The sequence below is a fragment of the Diceros bicornis genome, chromosome 31 (assembly GCF_020826845.1).
Source record: "Diceros bicornis minor isolate mBicDic1 chromosome 31, mDicBic1.mat.cur, whole genome shotgun sequence".
In the NCBI taxonomy this organism is placed as follows: Eukaryota; Metazoa; Chordata; class Mammalia; order Perissodactyla; family Rhinocerotidae; genus Diceros; species Diceros bicornis.
In genome coordinates, this window is record NC_080770.1 from 13858600 (window position 1) to 13880901 (window position 22302).

At 39.0% G+C, this 22302-nt stretch overlaps 2 protein-coding genes across 2 annotated transcripts in view; one reads left to right on the forward strand and one right to left on the reverse strand.

The window, feature by feature from the left end:
• The window catches only part of LOC131395012 (olfactory receptor 5A2), a 60365-nt gene extending 38316 nt beyond the window's left edge, over positions 1-22049 (forward strand). Inside the window, exons 2-3 of the mRNA XM_058526786.1 lie at positions 17686-17807; positions 19489-22049. Of these exons, the coding sequence (XP_058382769.1) occupies positions 19500-20459 (960 nt within the window). The 5' untranslated portion in view covers positions 17686-17807; positions 19489-19499 and the 3' untranslated portion in view covers positions 20460-22049. The remainder of the gene's footprint in view (positions 1-17685; positions 17808-19488) is intronic.
• Positions 3951-4874, reverse strand: LOC131395309 (olfactory receptor 5A1). The gene has a single exon (XM_058527237.1). The coding sequence runs from the start codon at positions 4872-4874 to the stop codon at positions 3951-3953; it is 924 nt and encodes a 307-aa protein (XP_058383220.1).
• Positions 22050-22302: the final 253 nt, after the last annotated feature.

Below are 22302 nucleotides of genomic sequence, written 5' to 3' on the forward strand. Positions count from 1 at the left end.
GAAAGAGCTAAATTTCAAAGATGGAAGATTTCTGAAGGAGAGGGAGAAAGCTAATCTTCACAGAGTGTTTTGTTCTGGAAACAGTGGATTCACATTGTGATAAAACAATGGTCTCTTTTTCCCTTTATCTATGATTAGAGAGGAAGGAGGCAGAAGAGGCTGAAGAAGTCTCAGCGGAGGTTCATACTTGTCTTCAGGCTCAAACTGGGTTCGATTTCTCAGATTAGGGAAATGAGTGATTGACATCTGATGAAGACGCAAGCCTACTAAAGCCAGAAAGACGGTAGTGAGTCTTTCACTGAAATGAAGTAATTTTGTGTAAATTGAAAGAAATTATGCTTAGGGATAGCGAAGATGGAAAGGGGTTGAGGATTGATGTACAGGGTGTTTTATTTGTATGGATACTCTGGTGTTTATTTTTCTCTTTAACTATCTCTAGTTTTCTATTACATTTAATGTAATCAGTACTGCCAAATTTTTGAATTGTTACGATTAGCAGTTTAATTAAAATCTCTCTTAAAATTTTTTTTGAAGGATAATAGATGGGAAAAGGGGTCTAATTTTGTTCATTCTCTCTTTTGTTGAAACAAGTCTATAAGAAGCCTTGTTAGCCATACCACAAGGCAATAATATAAACACTATATGTAGCAAAAGCCAAAATTACTGTAAACAATGGATTGTTCATTTATTAAACAAATATTTATTATGTGTCTTCTATGTGTCAGACACTGTGTTAGGTTCTAGAAGAATAACGGTGAACCAGGGTCTGTCTCTGTCCTCAAGGAAGTTATACTATAGTGTAGGGTACACACAATAGAATGAGTGATTACAGACAGTAATATTAATGCAACAATTGGGTAAACCATATCTTGGGTTTGGGAAAGGGGTGGGCAAATCTTCACGGAGGAAGTGCTGTCTGAGCAGAGAGCTGAAGGATGAGAAACCATCAGTTAGGTAAAAAGATTATGGAGGAAAGAGGAAACTCCTTGTACAAAGAGCTTGAGGAAAAAAAAAAAAAATCTTGGCGACAGCGTGCTGCCCAGATTCCGAAGTACTAGGGGAGATGTAGTGGGGGACGGGGGGTGAAGAGTTGGAAAGGTAAGCCGGGCTATAACATGAAGCAAAAAGTACATTGTAATGCATGTTAAAGACTTTAACTTGAGGACAATGGAGAGTTTATGAATGTTCTTGAGAGCTGGCCTCATAAACTCAAGTCAATAAAGTGACATCAAGTGTTAAAAGAGCTAAGTAAGTAGAACAGTGGTCCCCCAAAATGCCTACTTCCTAATCCCAGGAGCCTGTGGGATAGATTATCTTTCATGCAAAAGGGGCTTTTCAGATGTGATTGAGTTATGGACCTTGAAATGGGGAGATTATCCTGGATTATCTGGGCGGGCCCAATCTACAGTCAAGTGTCCTGTAATGATGGGGTCACATTCTGAGAAATGCATGGTTAGGCGATTTTGTCGTGTCAACATCACAGAGTGTACCTACACAAATCTAGATGGTATAGCCTACTACACACCTAGGCTATATGGTACTAATCTTATGGGACTACTGTCGTACATGCAGTCCGTTGTTGAATGCAACGTTGTTATGCCGTGCATGATTGTAATCACAAGAGTCTTTAAAAGCAGAGAACCTTTCCCAGCTGAGGGTAGATGTGACATTGCTGGCTTTGAAGATGGAGGAAGGGCACCATGAGCCACAGAATGTGGGTGGCCTCTAGGAGCTGGAAAAGGCAAAGAAATGGATTCTATTCTGGAGCCTCCAGAAAAGAACACAGCCCTGCTAACACTTGATTTCAGCCCATTGAGACCTCTGTCAAACTTCTAACCCACAGAACTGTGAGATAACAAAATTATGTTGTTTTAAGCCACTTACTTTGTGGTAATTAGTTACAGCAGTGGTAGTAAACCAATACACTCAGATTCCTCAGAGTGAACTGTGTAGAGGCCACATTTTATTCTGCTTACACGTAAAGCTCTCTCATGAGGTCAGGTGGAGGGTCTATGGTATATGAACTGAGATGGGTTGGTAAATAAAGCAGATGAGGAAAAGCAAAGGGTGTGTGTATGTTTTAAAGAAGGAGAAGAAGGTAAAATGATTTAATATTAAATAATTTGTAATTTTCCTTTAAGCTAAACCTTTTCCATGATTTTCATAAATCGAATCACCCCCTTTAGGAAGAAAAAAATAATTCTACTTAATCAAAATTATTTATTTGGATTGAAATATATGAGAATTCAAGCATGTCAGTTCTAAACTTCAAAGAAATCATCTATTCCTATGTCTCCAAATCTGCTCCACTTGGCCAACCTGGCCCCGTCATTAGATCTTACATCTGAAATAACCCTAAAGGCTTCCTCACATTATAGTCAGCCTGCTGAGGAAGCAGAAAACTAGAAGTGTCCTGGATATAATATCCATCAATAAAAATGATTCCCAGAATTTCCAGTGCAATGCAAGATATGTCCTGATATTCATAAAGCTTACTGATAAAGGAATTTCAGGAAAAGTTGTCCATTAGGTAATACCGTTGGGTATTATTTGTATGGGTCACTTTAAGTTTGCCTGACCTTGGAGGAGGATGGATTTAGGAGACTGAAGAACCCAGGATAGTGAGACAGAGATCACTCTTCCCCTGCATTGTTTATACTCTTCCAGATATGAAGAAAGTAGTTAATTCACTTATATGAAAAATGAAATCAAATAAAGTCTTTTTGCATATCCAGTAGACCCACATTAATGGAAAAGTGAGTGTGTTGGGAAGAGGACAGAGCCATAAAGGAATGAGAGAGGGATTTACCAGCAGAAATGGTTCTGCTGGACAACTCCACTCTAAATGTCCTCTATGAAGGAGTAATGACCTCGAGATGACAACCTGAGATATAACTCCCTGAGATAATGGCAAATCATACTGAATGTGGGGCTGTAAGGACTAATCCATTCAGGTTAAGAAGCAAAGATTTTATAGGAGCAATTGGTTTGGATAGAACAGAGCAGGAAGAACTCAGAGTGTGGTGATCAAAAGGGAGCTGTGAAATGGAGTCAGGTGCTGAACCGGTAAGGGAATGACATGGTTGAAATAAAGGAAACACAGACCAAGTAGGCACTTTAGGTGACTGAGACTGGGAAGAGAAGAGTATTGATGTGATACCATTGGACTTTAATTTTCCAGGCCCCTATACACCTGAGACAGAAACGGCAGCAAAGGGTAACATCTTTCAGTATTTGCTTACAAATTATTCAGTAGCCATAATGGAAATCCAACAGGGATATCTTGGAGAAAGTGTTTAACGGAGTAGGCCTCTTGTTTTGTAATGTACCTCAACTATACATAGTGTATCTTTTTGGATTCTGCCATATGCTAGTAATAAGGGTTATACACTTACAACTTTTGGGCTGTTCGTTGTCAAGCGTGGAAGGCAGCATTTGGGCAGACCATGGGCTCTGGAGTAAGGAAGACCTGAGTCTGAATGGAAGTTCCACCCCTTACTTCCTGTAGGATCCTGGGCAAGTCAGTTTTCCTTGTTGGGACCTCATTTCCTCCTTTGTAACATAGGGATAGTACTATATGCATTGTAGCACTGCAATGAGTATTAATTAAATAGCTCTTGTGCCTGGTACATATTAAACACCTAATAAAAGGTGGTTGTTATAATACCAATTGTCAGAATAGGCTCTCCTGGAGAGATTTTTTTTTTTCCTAGAGTAATCCCTTCCCCTTTTTGGCTTTCTATGGTGGGGTCGGTAGACAGATGACCACGAGGAACAGTGAGAAGAATCCAGCAGGAGGACCTCTATTTCCAAATATGCACACAAAATGCATCGCTTGCCTAAGCCAGAGGTGGAGGTAGATACCATGGGTCATTTATGTCTCTGGCAGTTTACAGAAATATGTTTTCAATCAGGAACTAGGAAAACACTTTTTTCTTCTCCAACACCTTTCACAGGGCATCTTTGATCTCTTTGTTCCTCAAACTGTAGATGAGAGGGTTCAGCATGGGGATCACCAGAGAATAGAACACAGATACCACCTTGTCCCTGCCAAGGGAGTAGCTAGATCTGGGTCGCAGGTACATGCAAAGGGCTGTCCCAAATAGCAGAGTCACCACCATCAGGTGTGAGGCACATGTGTTGAAGGCTTTCCTTTGGCCTTCAACTGAGTGGATCTTCAAGACAGCAGCCACTATGTAACTGTAGGAGATGATGAGGATGAGGAATGATGTTCCCCCAACAGTGACCACTATGATGAAATTCACCACTTGACTGGGGATGATGTCAGAGCAAGAAAGTGCCAGGACTGGTGGGAGGTCACAGAAGAAATGGTTGATGATGTTGGGTCCACAGAAGTGGAGCTGAAATATTGAGCTGGCCTGGATCAGGGAGCTCAGAAAGCCACCAACATATGCCCCAACCACCATGCGTGTACAGAGGCCCTGGGACATGATGGCAGTGTAGAGCAGAGGGCTGGAGATGGCTGTGTATCGATCGTATGCCATAGCAGTCAGGAGAAAGCACTCAGTTAGACCCATGCCGACAAAGAAAAAGAACTGAGCAGCACAGCCCAAGAATGATATGGTCTTCTGCTTCTGGAAGAAGTCAGTGAGCATCTTAGGAGCCACTGCAGAAGAGTAGCAGGTGTCAATGAAGGACAAGTTGCTGAGGAAGAAATACATGGGTGTGTGCAGACGGGTGTCACTTCTGATCAGAAAGATGAGGGCCAGGTTCCAGGCCAGGGTCAGGAGATAGATTCCCAGGAAGGTCACAAAGAGGAGGGCCTGGAGTTCTGGATGGTCTGCAAACCCTAGGAAGATGAACATGGACACTGACGAGCTGCTCCAGGCTTTAGTTGTGGATATGTTTCCCATGGACCGCAAGGACAAGATACAGACCTGGGAGAATAATGACAATCCACATTATGGGTGGTATCAACAAATAATTACAAAATACGTGAGAGGGAGGGCAGACTATTACAGAGAGTTACAACTTTATGAAAAGATTCTCTCTCTCTTTCTCTCAGAAGGCAATAGTAGTCATTGTTTTAAATATTTGTTTTTTAATGTAATATAGTGTGGTTGATATGAGCTTAAACTGGATTCAGACTTCCTATGATCAACTCCTGCCTCTACCATTTAGTAGCTGTGTCGCTTTGGGTGATATATCTAACCTCTCTAGACTTCAATTTCTTTCTCTTTAAAACAGGTGACAGTACCAATGTCACATATTTATTTTAAGAATTGAAAAAGGCAAAGTATGTAAAGTTCCTGACACATAGTAAGTCCCTGGTTAATGTTATTATTTGGACAGTTTTGTGTGTTCAGATGAGTCACATCATGCCCTGGAATAACTGTTCATCTAACTTTATTTAAGTTTCAGTATTGGAATGGAGAAACCAAGGGAGGGACCAGCTTCAGGTATGTAATTGTGAAACAATCAATCAGACATTTAGAATATTTTGAATCCAAAGGATTACGCCAGATGTGTTAGAAATGCTCTTAATTTTCAAATACTAGATCTGAATATACTAGCATACTTTCAGTTTCAAATTTGTCTTCACTCTGAGCTCTCTAAGCTGTTTAATTCTTAAGAACGTGGACTCTGGATTTAGACTTCCTGGATTTAATTCCCAGCTTTACCACTTAATAGATGTTTGATCTTGGGGAGGTCACTTGGACTCTTGATGACTCTCTGTAAAATTAGAGATAAGAATAGCACTTTGTTATTACAGTTCTCCCTCCCTCCCTCCCTCCCTCTCTTCCTTCCTTCCTGCCTTCCTGCCTTCCTGCCTTCCTTCCTTCCCTCCTTCCCTCCTTTCTTCCTTCCCTCCTTTCTTAAATCTCCTTTAGGACATGCCTGGCACATAGTTAGTGCTCTACAAGTGTTTGTTATTGTGATTGTTGTTTAAAAACCTAAATTACAAAGTATCCTCAATCAAATTCTTATAATTTTCAGCGTATGAAGCATCTTTCAAGATCAGGGACTTGATTTCATCCAATCCACACCTATAAGAATTCCCATCACCCCCTCACACATCCACACTAAGTCTCAATCCGCATAAAGCAGAAGAGAACTCTTGCTATCAGTAGATCTCTAAAGCTGAGGTCTTGTCTCTGTAGAAGGCACTAGGAAGAGTGTGATCAGAGGGCCTGGTGACTCACGGTGAATGACCCTTAAAGATTTAGAATATATCTTGATCCTTCTTAAGATTTTAACCCAAACAATTTAGAAATCAGAAAAATTACCCCATCTTTTAAACCATATTTTTAGCCTCTTCTACTTATCTATTAAAATACAGGTGAGTCTCACAAATCTCATTTTATTTTTCAAAATAGAAATGTTATTTTATGAATTTTAAAGCAATATCTGAGAACTGTAAAATAATTTGATCAATAAACAACTGTGAAATATTGAACCTAAAAATCGTGGGCAGTTTCTGATCAATGCAAAAAAACCCTTGAAACCAGAAATTACAACATCTGTCTCCTGAAATAACAGCTCGTAACATTTTGATGTATGCCTTTCATGTGCAAGTATATATATGTGTGTGTGGCTGTATGTATCATAGACCCTCTACAACTTACATATATTATAGAAATCATTCCAAGTCAGTGACTTCACAATTTGGGAAGTAACTCTTTCTCTATTTGCTATGATTTTTTCTTGCTCAATTTAGGTGAGCCACTTCATTTTAATATCCCCAGTTTTTCATAAGTCAATGTATAGCTACCCACTGCCAGTCAGTCAAGGTCTCGTTGACCTTCTTAACTTTCTTCTCAGAAACTGCACAGAGAGATGCCCTTGGAATTAGAGCCCACTCTCTTCCCACCCCATAGCTCCTGCTACAGATTTTTCAGTGCTAAAACTCTCAAATTTGGCTAATAAGAGAATGTGAAGCTCCTTTTAGCCATCACCATGCCATCATTTGCACAGAGTTTCTGAGACCTCTCATACTAGTTCCAATCTTGTAAATATATGGCTTTAAGACTTAACCTATGTTTAGAGGTTATGCACCTGTTTGTGACAGGTGTATAGACTACTCAGGATCAGGAGAGGATTCTTTTTTTTGAAGAAAAGAAAAGGACCTGCAGCAAAGTTTGACATAACCTAGTGAAGATGTGGAGCCACATGGAGAAATTGGGAGCTAAACAAAAACAGCTCTGGTGGAGCCCTCACCCATTCTGTGTCGGGTCAGCCATTTAGCAAGGTAGAGATCTGAGGTCTGTGATGTGATTCAAGGTCATTTGCGGCACCTATTCAGGTTAGCAGAAAGGGAAAGGGCATAAGTTGGTGCCTAATATTCCTGGTCTGCTTCAGGACAAGCCTGGTTCTAATCCTGTCTCTGCCATTTGCCAGCTGTGGGATGTTGGGCAACTCATTTAGCCTTTCTGAGCTTCAATTTCTCCATTTGTAAAATGGGGATAACAGTGACTACTTAACAGAGTTGTTTGAGGATTGCTTAAGATAATGCGTGAAAAGCTCATAGGTCTTGAGATAGGATGTTTGCTTAATAAATTGAGATTGTGATTGCTATCAGCAGTGAATATTTCATAAAGAATTATTCATGAAACTTAACCTTATTTTGGAAACACTTCCTTCTTCTGTGGTAGGTTGAAGTGTGCCTATTTTACAGAAATAAAGAATTCACTGATGGACCATGTAGGTTTGTAAAAAGTGTTTAGGAGTGAGATTGAAGAATTTAATTATCTGGAGTTGATGGGTCAACTGACAGTCTATTTTGAATGTTGCCATTAGGGTGGAGAACTTCCTTATTTAAGGATGAAATTTCCCAACTTCAGAAACAGAAAGTGAAGCTGAACAAATTGAAACAAAAGGAAAAGAATATCCAAGGTTTTATTCCCACACATGGATTCTCTGAATCTTATCCTAGAACATTAAATGAAAGGTATATTAAGAGTTGTGTGGAGTGCTTTATGTCACTAAACTCTGCTCACGAAGAGGTGCTTCTTCCTTTGAGAAAGGAAATCTTCACTCTTGTAGCAAACTCAGAGAGGCTCAGATTGATCTGAGTCTGGTCCCCCTACAATCCTATGATACAGGTATAATCAACACCAGGCCTATTTCACAGAGCTGAAGAAGGAGAGTTTGAGAGGCTCAGTGACCTCATTGGATTCATAGATGCTGCAGATGCCTCTTTGTGAATGACCCTAGCCTTCAAGGCCATAGTGAAGATACAATAATACAGTAAAATTAAGCACCTATCATAGTACCTTGCACATAGAAGACATTCAGGAATTGACGGGACCTGGTAGAGTTGATTTGTGACTCAGCCCATCATTTATCAAAAATGGCAAGTGTTAAATTTTATAACAAAATCTGCCTAGGTTGAGCTTAACAGATGCAGTTCGTGATGGAAGAAAAAAAATGGAATAATGACAAGGAGAAACTCAGCCAAATTATGGAGTTGGTGTGGGTTTTCTGTGATTTCCCCATCACTTCTGATCTGGGCTCTGTCCTTCACTTCATGATGCCTCCTCCTCTCACTTCTTCAGGAACCTGGTCCCCTCAAGGTCTTGCTCTTCTAGGTCTGTCCCTCATCCAAATGTACAAATGGTTAATGGAGCTGAAAGAGTCCCTCTCAAAGTAAGGTGAGAATTCAAAAGGTACCAAGACTTTAATCCAAGAATTCATATTCAGATGGTAAAATTCAAGCCATCAGTCAGAAAAAAGAAGGAGGTATTTTAGATATTAGAGGTCTCTGCAGTATTTGGAAAATCTGCTATGTAAAGTCTGCCCAGATTATAAGCCTTCCAAATCACTTTTCAGACTATTTACTAATAATTGGGGCTGTGTTTAGGGGCATAGCAATTCCTTCAGAAATTTCACTTATTCTTAAATCTCTTCCCTAGTTGCAAGGGGTCAAACATGGTTCAGGAGGCCCATCAACAGAGCAGTAAGGTAAGACTGGGGCTGAATTTAGGGTAAGACAGATAGAATTGAGAGGTACATGGAGAAAAACTGAAATTCAAAGAATTCCTTCGTCATCTATATGGGCTTGTAGATCTAGGGTGCTCTATAAAGTGAGATGAATATGGGCATGAAGATAAAAAGTAAAAGATGAATGACTGCACTCACCCTCTCCCTCTTGTTCTGTCTGTCCTTTAGCTGATACTTGTCTTGAGTTGGGCTTTGGAAGGAGTTTAATCAGGCTTTGGTACCTGCTTCCAATCTCCAAAGCACTAATGAGTTTGGAAAGCAAGCTTGAGGCTTGTTTGTTCATCAAAGATCAAAATATCCAATTGGTGCATAGAATGTAAGTTTGGGCAGAAAAGTGGAGGGAAAAGTCACACAGAGAGAAAAGTAAGGATGTAATCTTTAAGAAAGATTCTGCATTTCTGGTATCTGCTAATATCTGCATTTGGGGTCATTTTAGAAGTGTTTCAAAGCTGGGATTGCAGGGGGAATTTGAGAGAGGTTTTTTTCCCTCTCCTTGGAGATGTTTCGTTATATTTGCTCTTGAGAGTCTCTTTTGAAAGAGAAAGAAATGTATTATCCAAACTTCACAGATTTGTAATTAATTGATCTCTGGGGTAGTGTACTCATATAAGTGCTCTGAAGGCAATGCTTATTCAACTCCATCCCAATGGCCAACTCCTCCAATCCTCCAAGGCTAATCAATACCTCTTCTGGTAGTACATGATGAACAGCTCAAGATAGCATTGGGACACATAAGACAAGATAAACACCTACTCTGCAGAAGAAAGCAAGATTGTAAACAAACAAACAAACAAACAAACTCCTTTCCACTCCTTCATAGAACTTCTTTGGCCTGAAGTATGTTAAGTGGATGGGAACTCAACCTTATTGAGCTCCTTCTATGTGCTAAGCACTGTATTAGGTGTTTTACGTATGTTAGCTCACTAACTCCTGCAAAAACCCCCCTGTAAGGAGGAAACTGAGATTCAGGGAAGCTAAGTAAGTTGTTCAAAATTTTACAACTAACAAGGGATTGATTCAATATTTGAACCCCTGCCTATGTGACACTAAATCCTGCATATGAATGTATAATACATGTTTTCGTTTTGGAACTCAATTGCACATAAATATGTTGATATGGTCAATCGTACCACTCAACTCATAAATCCATGTTCTGCACAGAAACCTACTCTCTCCCTCCAGGAGAAAGACGTCAGATACAGGGATTTTTTTCCCCTAAAATTTTTAGAAACTTCTCTCATATAGCATGATATAGTATAAAGGTGTAGAATTTTTATTCTATGGATGGCCACGTACAAATGATAAATAATTTGGGGCCAGACACTCAACAAAAAGGAAGCCATTAATTTATGTGTTTGCAGGTGAAGGGAGAAAAATAGAAGATCTGATTCACTTGTTTCTTAAACTGAGAATATCGAACTGTCATCTTTTAAAAATAACTGCAATAAATAGTGGAATATTGATCCCAGCTCCATGGCCAATTAAGGGAGATAAAGTTATCTAATCAGACAGAGAAAGAGATAGAGGGGGAGACATCCAGGAGAGGCTGAGGAATAGAATTCCAGGGAAAATATGAATAAAGGAGAGATCACTCATTCCTCCTTTCTGTAAGTCTTTGTTAATTCCTATTCTGTGCCAGGCACTGTGTAACTCACGGAAAATACACATAATAGAAGACAACACAAGGACTTTACTCGTATGGTGCTTACTTATTAATGGAGCTGCTCCAGATGAAGATTTCACTTAAGGCAAGCTTTGGAAAACCAAGCAACTGCTGCACTTGACTATTATGTTAGTAATGATGACTACTATGACTATTAGATGGCTTGGCTGTTTCTGACTCCACTGGAGAGCATATGGAAAGAAAACGACCAGCTTTGGGTTTTCAGATCTCAGCTCACTTCCCAGACAACCAGAGAGCCTCTACAGAGGCTCTAAAATTTTTATTTCTTGAGGGTTAAAGGTCAATAAGACTTAAAATCAGATCCAAATTTAATTGTGCAGGTTGCAGAGCCTCTTGAATTAAAGTTATGACATGTTTGAAAAAGAGCAAGACCCTGAAATCTGGGTTCAGGGCATTTGAATAGGCTCAAAGGAAGTTGACAATCTTGAACTCCCAAATTACCCCCAGCCTCCCTAGCCATGAGCATAGGCCTTCTTAACCTGTCTGAAGAGACTAGCCTTTCCTTGCTCAATGACTAGCTCTTAGCCTCATGTAAAGCAATTGCCTTGCAAGGGGATGCCTATTCCCTCGATACCCACAAAATCAGCCTTTGTTGCTGCCAGACCATAATTAGATTAAAATTTCAGCATGTTCCAGGAAGGCAAGTGCCAAGTATGACCTTTGAGAAGAGAAATTATTCCTCCCAAGCTTGAAAGATATTGAATTATTTTGGGAAAATCTAGGGGGAATATATGTAGAATGGATCCTAAAAGTGTTAGCAAGAAAGATAGACTATAATATTAGATTGGGTAAAACTTAATTATATACTTTGGATTTTGGATTTATTGTCTTCACTCGGTCATCTGGGGATGGCTGTAACACTACTGGATTAAGCAGTAGCCTGCATTCAATAGGTTGAGATAGCAGATCTTCTGTGGCTCAATAAAAAGGAAAGAATTCAAAGTCTCAGGGAAGTAGAAATGTTAAAGTAGGTTTATCATGAGGGATCTGCACTCTAATCCCCCTCCCAACCACATCTATCTAGAGGGCTAAGAGGGAAGTCCCTTCATTAAGGCATTAAAGAACAATAGAAAGGGGAAAACCAGTGTCTTTGAAAAGCAGCATGATAGAATGACAGTGAGAGATGCTGTCATTGAGAAGATGTCCTGATTTTATTGTCAAGGCAAGTGGTAATGCTGAACCTCTAGAGACAAGACGGACAAAGTTAATATATTGGGCAGCAGGACTTATGAATTCTGAGTCTGGTTTTTTTGACTTAGCGTCATGCATTTGTGATTCACCCATATTGTTGTGTGCATCAGTAGTACACCCCTTTTTATTGCTAAGTAGTATTCCATTGTGTGACTATAACACAATTTACTTAATCATTCTGCAGTTGAGGGACAATGGGTGGTTTTCAGTTGTGGGTCATTGTGAATAAAGCTGCTATGAACATTTTCATACAGGTTTTCTTGAGAGCATAGATTTTTATTTTACTTGGGGATATATCTAGAAGTGAGATTGCTGGGTCATATGGTAAATTTATGCTTAATTTGATAAGAAACTACTAAAATGTTTTTTAAGGTGGATGTAAAAATTTTTCATTTTTATGAGAAATGTATGAGAGTATTAGTTGTTCTCTATCTTTTCCAGCTCTTGGTATTGTCAGAATTTTTAATTTTTTAATATTGCTATTGTAAGAGGGCTATGTGGGATTTCATTTTGGTTTTAGCTTGCATTTTCCTGACAAACAGTGATGTTGAGTATCATACGTCCACTTATATATATATATTTGCTGAAGTACATGTTCAAATTTTTTGCCAACTTATTTATTATTTTTTTTAAGAAATACTGACTTTTTTTCTGGATACAAGTACTTTATCAAATGTATGACTTGCAAATATTTTCTTCCAGTCTCTAGCTTGTCGTCCATGCACTTAATGTCTTTCAAGAACAGAAGTACTTAATTTTAGTGTCTGATTTATCACTTTTTTTCTTTTATGGATTGTGCTTTTGGTGCTGTATCTAGGACATTTTTGCCTAACCCAAAGTTTTTTTAAGGTGATATAGTTAGGAGATATTTTGGCTTCATTCACTTGTATCTCCACCTTCTTGCCCAGGTTTGGGGAGTTCTCAGCTATTACTTCTTTGAACAAGCTCTCTGCTCCTTTTCCCCTCTTTCTTCCCTCTGAAATACCTATAACCCTTATGTTGCGTTTCCTAATAGAGTCAGATAGTTCTCAGAGAATTTCTTCACTTCTTTTTACTCTTAGTTCTCTCTCCTCCTCCACCTGAAACATTTCTGTATTTCTATCTTCTAGATTGCTAATTCTATCCTCCATATTGTCAGCTATGCTATTTAAAGACTTCAGATTTTTCTTTATCTCCTCTATTGTGTTTTTCATCTCCAACATTACTGATTGGCTTTTCTTTATAGTTTCAATCTCTTCTGTGAAGAAGTTCCTGATTTCATTTAACTGTCTATCTGTATTTTCTTGTAACTTGTTGAGCTTTTTTATGACAGCTATTTTGAATTCTCTATCATTTAGATTATAAATTTCTGTGCCTTTTGGATTGATTTCTGGGTGCTTGTATTTTTCCTTCTGGTCTGGAGATATATATTTTTTCATACTGCTTAATGACATGGATTTGTGCCTCTGCATAGTGATAGTATCTGGTTGCATCTTCCACGTACCATCACCGGGAAGGGATCAAGATCTGTTTATTCTGAACTTGCTGAAATCCCTGGAGTCTAGCTGCTGCTTTTCTAAGGAATGCATGGGCACTCAGGCCTACCGGCTGAGCTGGAGTGCGGGGCAGGAGGAGCAGCACTTTGTTTTGCTTGCATGATCCTGGGGTCTTCTGGCTCTTCCTGCACTATCTGCTCTCCTGGGGTGCTAGCTTGATGAAGACACCCTGCAACAGTTCAGTTACCTCTGTGTCGGTCTTTCCCATGTGCTCTGAGGGAACTTGGAGAGTGATGGTGTTCCTGTGGAGGGCCTCCCCTCCCCTCTCCTCTCAGAGCCACACACCGTGGAGCCCAGGGTCACTGCTGGGGAGGGAGAGGAGCTCTTCTTACCTCCTTCCACTTCCTCTGGGGGGTCCAGCACCTCCACCTTCAGAAGTATGGCTGAGTGGGTCTCTCAGACATCTTTTGTGTTGTGTGAGCGTCCTCTGTTAGCATATGCATGTCCTTTTTATTGTATCTTGGGGGGAGAGTCTAGAGGGAGAGCTCACTCCACCATGGTGTTGACATCCTCTCTTTCTAGTTCTTAAATTTCTTGTAGAATAGGTTGACAAATACATCTAGTGTCTCCACTTTACATTATCTTGTCCAATGCAGATATTGTTAATTTATAATTTGCTCTTTATTCTTGAGCTTCTCAATCTTATTTTGTAGATAATTATTATCACTAAAATCAGAGTTGGTATGACAGAGGAAATCTATTACCATCCTCTTTTATCAGTCTTTTCTAGCCTCAGGATCTCCTAGGACAGTTGATTTCCAATCCTAGCTAAATATGCTTCTCTTGATGAAGAACTTCCTTGCCTTCTCTTGTTTGCAGTCTATTTTGGGAGTCACTTAACTCTTTTTCTTTCAAAGATCTCAGTTGCTAAATTTCTTTCCCTAAATTCAGTCTATAACCTTGTGTGTCAAGAGTCTCAGTAATGATATTCCTTCATATAGAAGATATTTCTGTACTTTAATTAATTTTTATTTTCCAACTATGGATTGCTAAACTTGATCTCCATGAAACAGATTAACTTCTTCTTTTTTTTTTTTTTTGAGGAAGATTCAGCCTGTTGTCAATCTTTCTCTTTCTTGCTGAAGAAGGTTGCCTCTGGGATAACATTCATGCCCATCTTCCTCTACTTTATATGGGATGCTGCTACAACATGGCTTGATAAGCAATGCATAGATCCGTGCCCAGGATCTGAACCTGCTAACCCCAGGCCGCTGAAGTGGAGCATGTGAACTGAGCTGCTATACCATTGGGCTGGCCCCCAGATTAACTCCTTTTTGTAAATTTTATTCCTGCTTAAAAAGTTTCAAAAAACAGGAAATCAACATCTCAAGATTTCAGACTTTCAGAGATTAAGGGGTTTTTGGAGAATGATTCCAATTTTCTCAGGCTGGGCAGTGGTGGAGATGTTATTTGACTCATCCAGGTGCTAGCAGTGCTGAGAGTTTGTTGTTTTTAGTGCCATGGAGTTGATTCTGACTCCTAGTGATCCTCTTGTTGTACAGCAGAGCAGAACTCTGCTGGTTTTTTGGGCCATCCTCTCACCTTCCACCACTATATCAGACAATGCCCTGTTGGTATTCATAGAGTTTTCATGGCTAATTTTTTCGGAAGTGTGTGGCCAGGTCCTTCTTCCTCCTATGCCTTAGTCTGGAAACTCCACTGAAACCTGTCCACATGGGGACGCTGCTGGTATCTGAAATACCAGGGGCATAACTTGCAGCATCACAGCAACAAATAGCCATCACAGTATGACAGCCTACAGATGAGTGGTGTGGATCCCTGACTGGGAAATGAATAAGGGCCATGGCAGTGAAAGCACTGAATATTAACCACTAGACCACCAGGGCTAGGAGTAGCACCCAAAATATTAAAGAGTAAGAGAACTGTTTTTATCACTATGAAAATGAGTCACAACAAAGTGTCAGGAAGGAAAGAGCTCTCGGTCATGATCCTAGAGACAGAGTTAATGATGTTATTAGTTAACATTCATTGAGTGATATCTATTCATCAGACACTGTGCTAAGATAGGAATTAGATATTATTCATATCTAATTCCATTATTTCAACAACGCTTTTGAGGTAGGTATTATAGTTATTACATCAGTTTTACAAGTGAGGATACTGATTATTTAAGAGATTTTAAAACTTAGTACATGTTTATATGGATAAAATGGCAGAGCTAGAATTTGAACTCAACTCTCTCAGTTGGAAATCTATGTTTTTAAACACCGTATATTAGGACAAGGCTTGATCTGTTTGTGTGTAGTTTACTTCCAATGAAGAGTAAGTTGTCCATCAAAGCAAAAGGAAATCTTCCTGGACCCAGATCAGGGAAAGCTCAGAGGAACATAACGAAGGGGATTGTAAATAAGACTATGGCGATGGATGGTTGGCCTCTTTCCCCATTACCCAGAGAGCAATTAGTGCTCAGAAATGTTTGGTTCTACTGATTTCTTGGCTTTTATTTTGGACTCAGGTGTGAGTGGACGGGCAGCCATGTGGAAAAAGAGTGTGGCTACTCCTGCCCATTAAAATAATGAACTCCCAAAGGACATTTTGAAGACTGGGTAATAAAGGAGCAGGGATTCCAGAAACAGATATTGCTACTTGCATGAGGCCAAAGTATAAAAAATTGACTCAATCAGAAACCTTGCATGGAGCCAGTGGGAAATGCAGGTGAACTGAAATTTGAAAATGATGTTATTACAGCAAAGCAATCAATAATTTTTCTCCTATAGCATGAGATCTCAGGACACTTCTGCCTAAAGTAATTCAGTAAGTCCAGCTCCTTCTCTCTCATCTCATTCATCCAACAGATGACAATTATAAATTCAAACAGCCTATTCCAAATTTTATCTGTAAAACGGTGGAGTAACTCTACCCACCTCGATGGAGGGTTAAATGAGTTAATATAAATCAAGTCCTTAGAACAGTGCCTGGTTTTCAATAAACCCTAAATAAGCGTTTGTGATTATATCATATTATTATAGTTGAGCACTCATTATAAGCCAAACACCCTGCTAAGCTCTGAGGATGAGTAGTGAAAAAAAATTCATGTGTTCAACAAATATTTACTGTCCCTGTGTCCAATAGACTGTTCTAGGGACTCAGAATAGATTAATAAACACAACAGATAAAACTCCCTGCCTGCCTTTGAGTAGCTTACATTATGGTAGGGAAGATGTCATTAAGATAAGAAACACCAAGCTCATCTTATTTTCTCTTTGCTGGGATTAACAGATTGATGTCATAGTGAAGAGCGGTCTCAGCTCTTCTTGGTTTTGGCTGCTCAATTACTGATGGTGGGGAGACTTAAAATTTTTAGAAAACACAAAGCTAGAAGCAGTATTTATTTTAACACTTTTATTGAGATCTCTTTAACATATAGAAATTGTATATATTTAAGGTGTAAAACTTGATGATTTTGTATATATGCATATACTGCGAAAAGATCACCATAATCAAGCTAAATGACTTATCCATTAACTCTCATAGTTACCTTTGAGTGTGGGTGTGTGTGAGAAGATTTAATTTAAGATCTATCCTCTTAGAAAACTTCAAGTATACAATACAGTAATGTTAACTATTGCCACTATGCTGTTCATTAGGTCTCCAGAACTTATTTTTCTTGAAAAATTGAAACTGTACTCTTTGACCATCATATCCCCGTTCCCCTACCCCTGCCTGCCCACTGACCTCAGCCACTGGAAACCACCATTCTACTCTCTAGTTTTACGAGTTTAGTTTTTTAGGTTCCACGTGTTAGTGAGATCATGCATAATTTTCCTTTCTGTGTCTGGCATATTTCACTAGCATAATGTTCAACTCTGCTGTTGCAAATGACAAGATTTCCTTCTTTTATGGCTGAATAGTATTTCATTATCTATCTATCTATCTGTCATCTATCATCATCTATCTATCATCTATCTATATATCTCACATTTTCTTTTCTTTTTTAACTTTAATTGTTCTTCAGTCAACTTTTATTTTTATTTTTTTAAACAGTCAACAGTTTTAAACAGTTTTGTTTTTGAGGAAGATTGGTCCTGCACTAACATCTGTTGCCAATCTTCCCCTTTTTCCTTTTTCTCCCCAAAGCCCCAGTACATAGTTGTATATCACAGTTGTAGAGTTGTAGCTCTTCTATGTGGGATGCCGTCTCCACATGTCTTGATGAGCGGTGAATAGGTTGGCGTCTAGGATCCGAACTGGCAAACCCTGGGGTGCTGAAGCAGAACGTGTGAACTTAACTGCTACACCACCAGGCCAGCCCTCACGTTTTCTTTATCCATTCGTCTATTGATGGACATTTAGGTTGTTTCCATATCTTGGCTATTGTGAATAATGCTTCAATGAACATGGAAGTGCAGATATCTCTTTGAGAGACTTCATTTCCTTTGGATATATACCCAGGAGTTGGATTGCTGGATCATATGGTAGGTCTATTTTTAATTTTTTGAAGAACCTCCATATTGTTTTCTTTTTTTTTTAATTTTATTTATTTATTTATTCCCCCAAAGCCCCACTAGACAGCTGCATGCCATAGCTGCACATCTTTCTAGTTGCTGTATGTGGGACGTGGCCTCAGCTTGGCCGGAGAAGCGGTGCGTCGGTGCGCCCCAGGACGGAACCCAGGCTGCCAGCAGGGGAGCGCACGCACTTAACCACTAAGCCACGGGGCCGGCCCCCATATTGTTTTCTGTAGTGACTGTACCAATGTACATTCCCACCAATGTACAAGGGTTCCGTTTTCTCTACCTCCTTGCCAACACTTGCTATCTCTTGTCTTTTTAATAACAGCCATCCTAAAGGGTGTGAGGTGATATTTCATTGCAGTTTTGATTTTCATTTCCTTGATGATTAGTGATGTTGAGCACCTCTTCATGTAAAACAGGTTTTAAAATGAATGAATGATAGAGAAATGCAATCAGATAGTTGCAATTTGTTGTAAACATGCATGTGCCATTAAATTTTAAAAAATGATAAAATACCAGCAACTTTAATTTTACCATTGGATTTTCCCTAGGGCACTTCTGCCTTTTTATACCCATTTATATTTCCTCATTTGATCTTGTGCTAGTGCTATCTTTCTTAACTAAAAAGCCTGTCTTTCTTAATGCAAAATGTGTATGGTCTTACCTCATGTCTTCAAAACGATAATCTGGTCAGCCTGATGATATCAAAGTTGTCCCTTGCCTATTCTAAAATATTATTCTTAATTATGTAATGAACTGTCTCCTGCTTTTCTTGTTCAGGAAAGACTGGTTTCTTGTTCTTGACCATCATGGCTCATCCAATTTCAGTCAACTTTGGTGTTGCTTCCCCTCTGCCCTCAAGGAGATATGTTCATAGCCCTTCTATCTCATAATACTGTTGATTGAGTTAGTCCAAATTTTGATCTTTTTATGCAATGACTTGTATAAAAACTTATTATATAATTAGAAAAAAATTCTAATTCTAAACATGCATGTATATGTATATATTATGTATTATATATGTATATTTATATAGTACTCTTATTTTTACTTGAAAAGAATAGACTACTTTATTACAGATTGGATTTCCTGCCTCAAAATGGAGTATATCAAATATTGTAGCCTGTTGTATTTAGCTCTTTTTTGGATTTTTATACTAAAGATATATAAAATATAAGAAATTCATAACTTTATTGTTAACCTGGGTTTATATTTTGAAGTCAGAAAGTCTAAAAAGCCACGAGAAACCGAAGCCCAGAGGAACCTTGATACTCATCTTATTCAATCCTCTCATTTTTCAATTGAGAAAATGAGCATTTGAAGAGGAGAACTGACTTTCCAATGGTCCCCAGAGAGTTAGGAATGGAACTGCAGACAAAACTCAGATTACTGACTCCCAGTAACTCTCTTCTCTATTAGATGGATCCTCTTCTGGTCAACAAAGTATATAGCACACAGATTTTAAATAGTGCCATGAAATTATCATAGGCTGACTTCCTCTGAGAAGACTTTGCCTAGCAGGTAGCTAGCTAGGACCTTACCTTGGTATTAACTGTTTATATGATCTTCCAGGAAATATCCACTCAAATAATAACAAACAAAATCTAACTGATCACAGAATTGTTTCTTTTCCTTTATGCAGGATGCAGATCTATGGCCGTAAGAAGGAACAATACAATTGTCACAAAATTCATCCTCCTGGGATTTTCGGATCAGCCTCAAATGACTATTTTCTATTTTGTGTCATTTCTGGGGATTTACCTCCTGACCCTAGCCTGGAACATGAGCCTCATCGTCCTCATCAGGATGGACTCCCACCTGCACACGCCGATGTACTTCTTCCTCAGTAACCTGTCCTTCCTAGATATCTGCTATGTGTCCTCCACAACTCCCAAGATGCTCTCTGACATTATCACAGAACAGAAAACCATTTCCTTTGTTGGCTGTGCCGTGCAGTACTTTGTCTTCTGTGGAATGGGGCTGACTGAATGCTTTCTTTTGGCAGCCATGGCATATGATCGGTATGCTGCAATCTGTAACCCATTGCTCTACACAGCCCTCATTTCCCATACACTTTGTTTAAAGATGGTGGCTGGGGCCTATGTGGGTGGATTTCTTAGTTCTTTGATTGAAACATACTCTGTCTATCAGCATGATTTCTGCGGGCCCAACACAATCAACCACTTCTTCTGTGACCTTCCTCCAGTCCTGGTTCTGTCATGCTCTGATACCTTCACCAGCCAGGTGGTGAACTTCATTGTAGGTGTTGTTGTTGGAGTGGTATCTGTCCTTGTGGTCCTCATCTCTTATGGTTACATTGTTGCTGCTGTCCTGAAGATCAGCTCAGGTAAAGGTAGGACCAAGGCCTTCAGCACCTGTGTCTCTCACCTGACTGCTGTGACCCTCTTCTATGGTTCTGGTCTCTTCATGTACATGCGACCTAGTTCCAGCTACTCCCTAAACCGGGACAAGGTGGTGTCCATATTCTATGCTGTGGTGATCCCTATGGTGAATCCCATCATCTATAGTCTTAGGAATAAGGAGATTAAAAGTGCCATGAGGAAATCTGTGGAAAGGCATTATTTGCTTTCTCATGGGCATTCATTTTTCTGACCCCGAGCTAATGTTTACAATGAAGCTGTGAGCAGGGTCAATTATGCTGACTTTCATGTAATTCTGGTCTAGTTGATCAACACAATGATTTGTGTTGAGCAGGCTTTTTTTTCTTTTCTACTTTTCCAATATTCCCCTAACCAGTCTACCGATTGGTTATTGGAAAACAGTTTGGTTATTATTGGTTTCTAGAATGAATAACATTGTATAGATTGAGATTATAAATGTTCAATTTACCAAAGAACTTCACCATGACAAAGACTGAGCAATCTGAAACGTCAAAACAGAGTTGGTGTCCGTAGGAGGAAAACATTGAAAAAATGTTAGTCCAGCATTCAGGGTGGTGATTCTTAAGGTAGGATAGGAATATACAGCATAATAACCTGGGGATGGGGACACTTTTTCTGAAAACAATTGCCTTTCTCTCTTACGAGGTTCTAACATGTTTCCTTTAGGGCACATGAGCACCACAAGGCAGACACACTCCCCTATTGAGAATCATGGCTATTGTGAACCACTGTGACTGGTCGGTGTGTAGCACTGACTCTTTAGATGTATTAAGGCAGGAAAGAGATTGAAAACTTCTGATTAGGGCCTTAATGTCTGAACAAAGGGGAAGACCTCATGGCTAACTCAATCAACGATACAAAAAGTGGTCACTGAAATGATTTGAACAAAACCAAGGAATTATCATTAGAGTCCAAAGTAACAGCTTTCTAAGCAACACTCAAATTTTCTTAGGAATCTGCAGAAGAGGAGTACCCTTCCCCTCAGTTTTCACCAATTTTGTGATAAGTTCTAGAAAATAATTTAGCCAAGAAATTGAAGAGAGTGATTTTTCTCCTCTACATTTTCTCAGAACTTGTTATATATCCTTCAACTGGCAGTAAAAACTGGAATAAATTTATTCAGCTGTGACCTCTCTTGGGTAGGCAGTAAATAAGTGAGTAAATAGGTATCTACCTGTTTGTCCTTGGGCAAGATATTTGGGCTCTGTGTGCCTTAGTTCCTCACCCATAAAGTAAAAATATTAATAGTAATTATCTCATAGATGTATTGTGAAGAATTAAATGAGTCAGTATAAATAAACACTTAGAATCATGTCTGATGTATAGAAAATGCTCAAGGGGTGATATTGTTATTATTATTATTATGCTATAATGATTTACTACCATCTGAGCTAAAGAAATAGAAGACATTTCCTTAGTTTGATAGGAAATGTGATCTTTGTAATGACTTTGATGCATTAGAAAGTGGGCCTGCAGAGAGTACAGTGAGAAGTTGTTAAGAGTATTTAAGTATTCTTGTCATCAGGCCTGTGATTATTAATCTCATCTCTGCCATTTTGCAGGTATCTTTATAACCATTTTTTCCTCCACCTTTATCTGTACTCCAGTTCACTGAGCTCCTATCCTTCAATTTATCTTTGTAGCTAATCTAAAATTCTCCTAATGCCAAAAGTCATTAGAACAATAATAAAAAAATAAATAAACACCTCATGATCTGGATTTACATGAAGCTGTCACTAGTGTGATATTACCTCTAACTTTTTTTTAATGAACAAAAATTCTGAATATAAATCTCTCTTGTTTGGCGATGTATGTTTGCCAGTAATGGAAATTTGGTTTATGCATTGAGAAGATATAAGATACTTTTGCAGTTTGCCCAACTATGAAGGAGAAAGCAATGCTTATTCATCAATAACCAATAAATCTGGTGCATAAGATGGGGATGGGTCATGAGGCTTGAATAAAGCAAAAATGATCTAGGTTTTACAGTAAGCCACATGTTAAATAAAACTTCCCAAATAAGTTCATTTATTATGGGGCATACAAACAGACAT

Excerpts from the sequence above, each read along its gene's own strand:
- LOC131395309 (XM_058527237.1), bottom strand. The coding sequence starts at position 4,874 with ATGGGAAACATATCCACAACTAAAGCCTGGAGCAGCTCGTCAGTGTCC.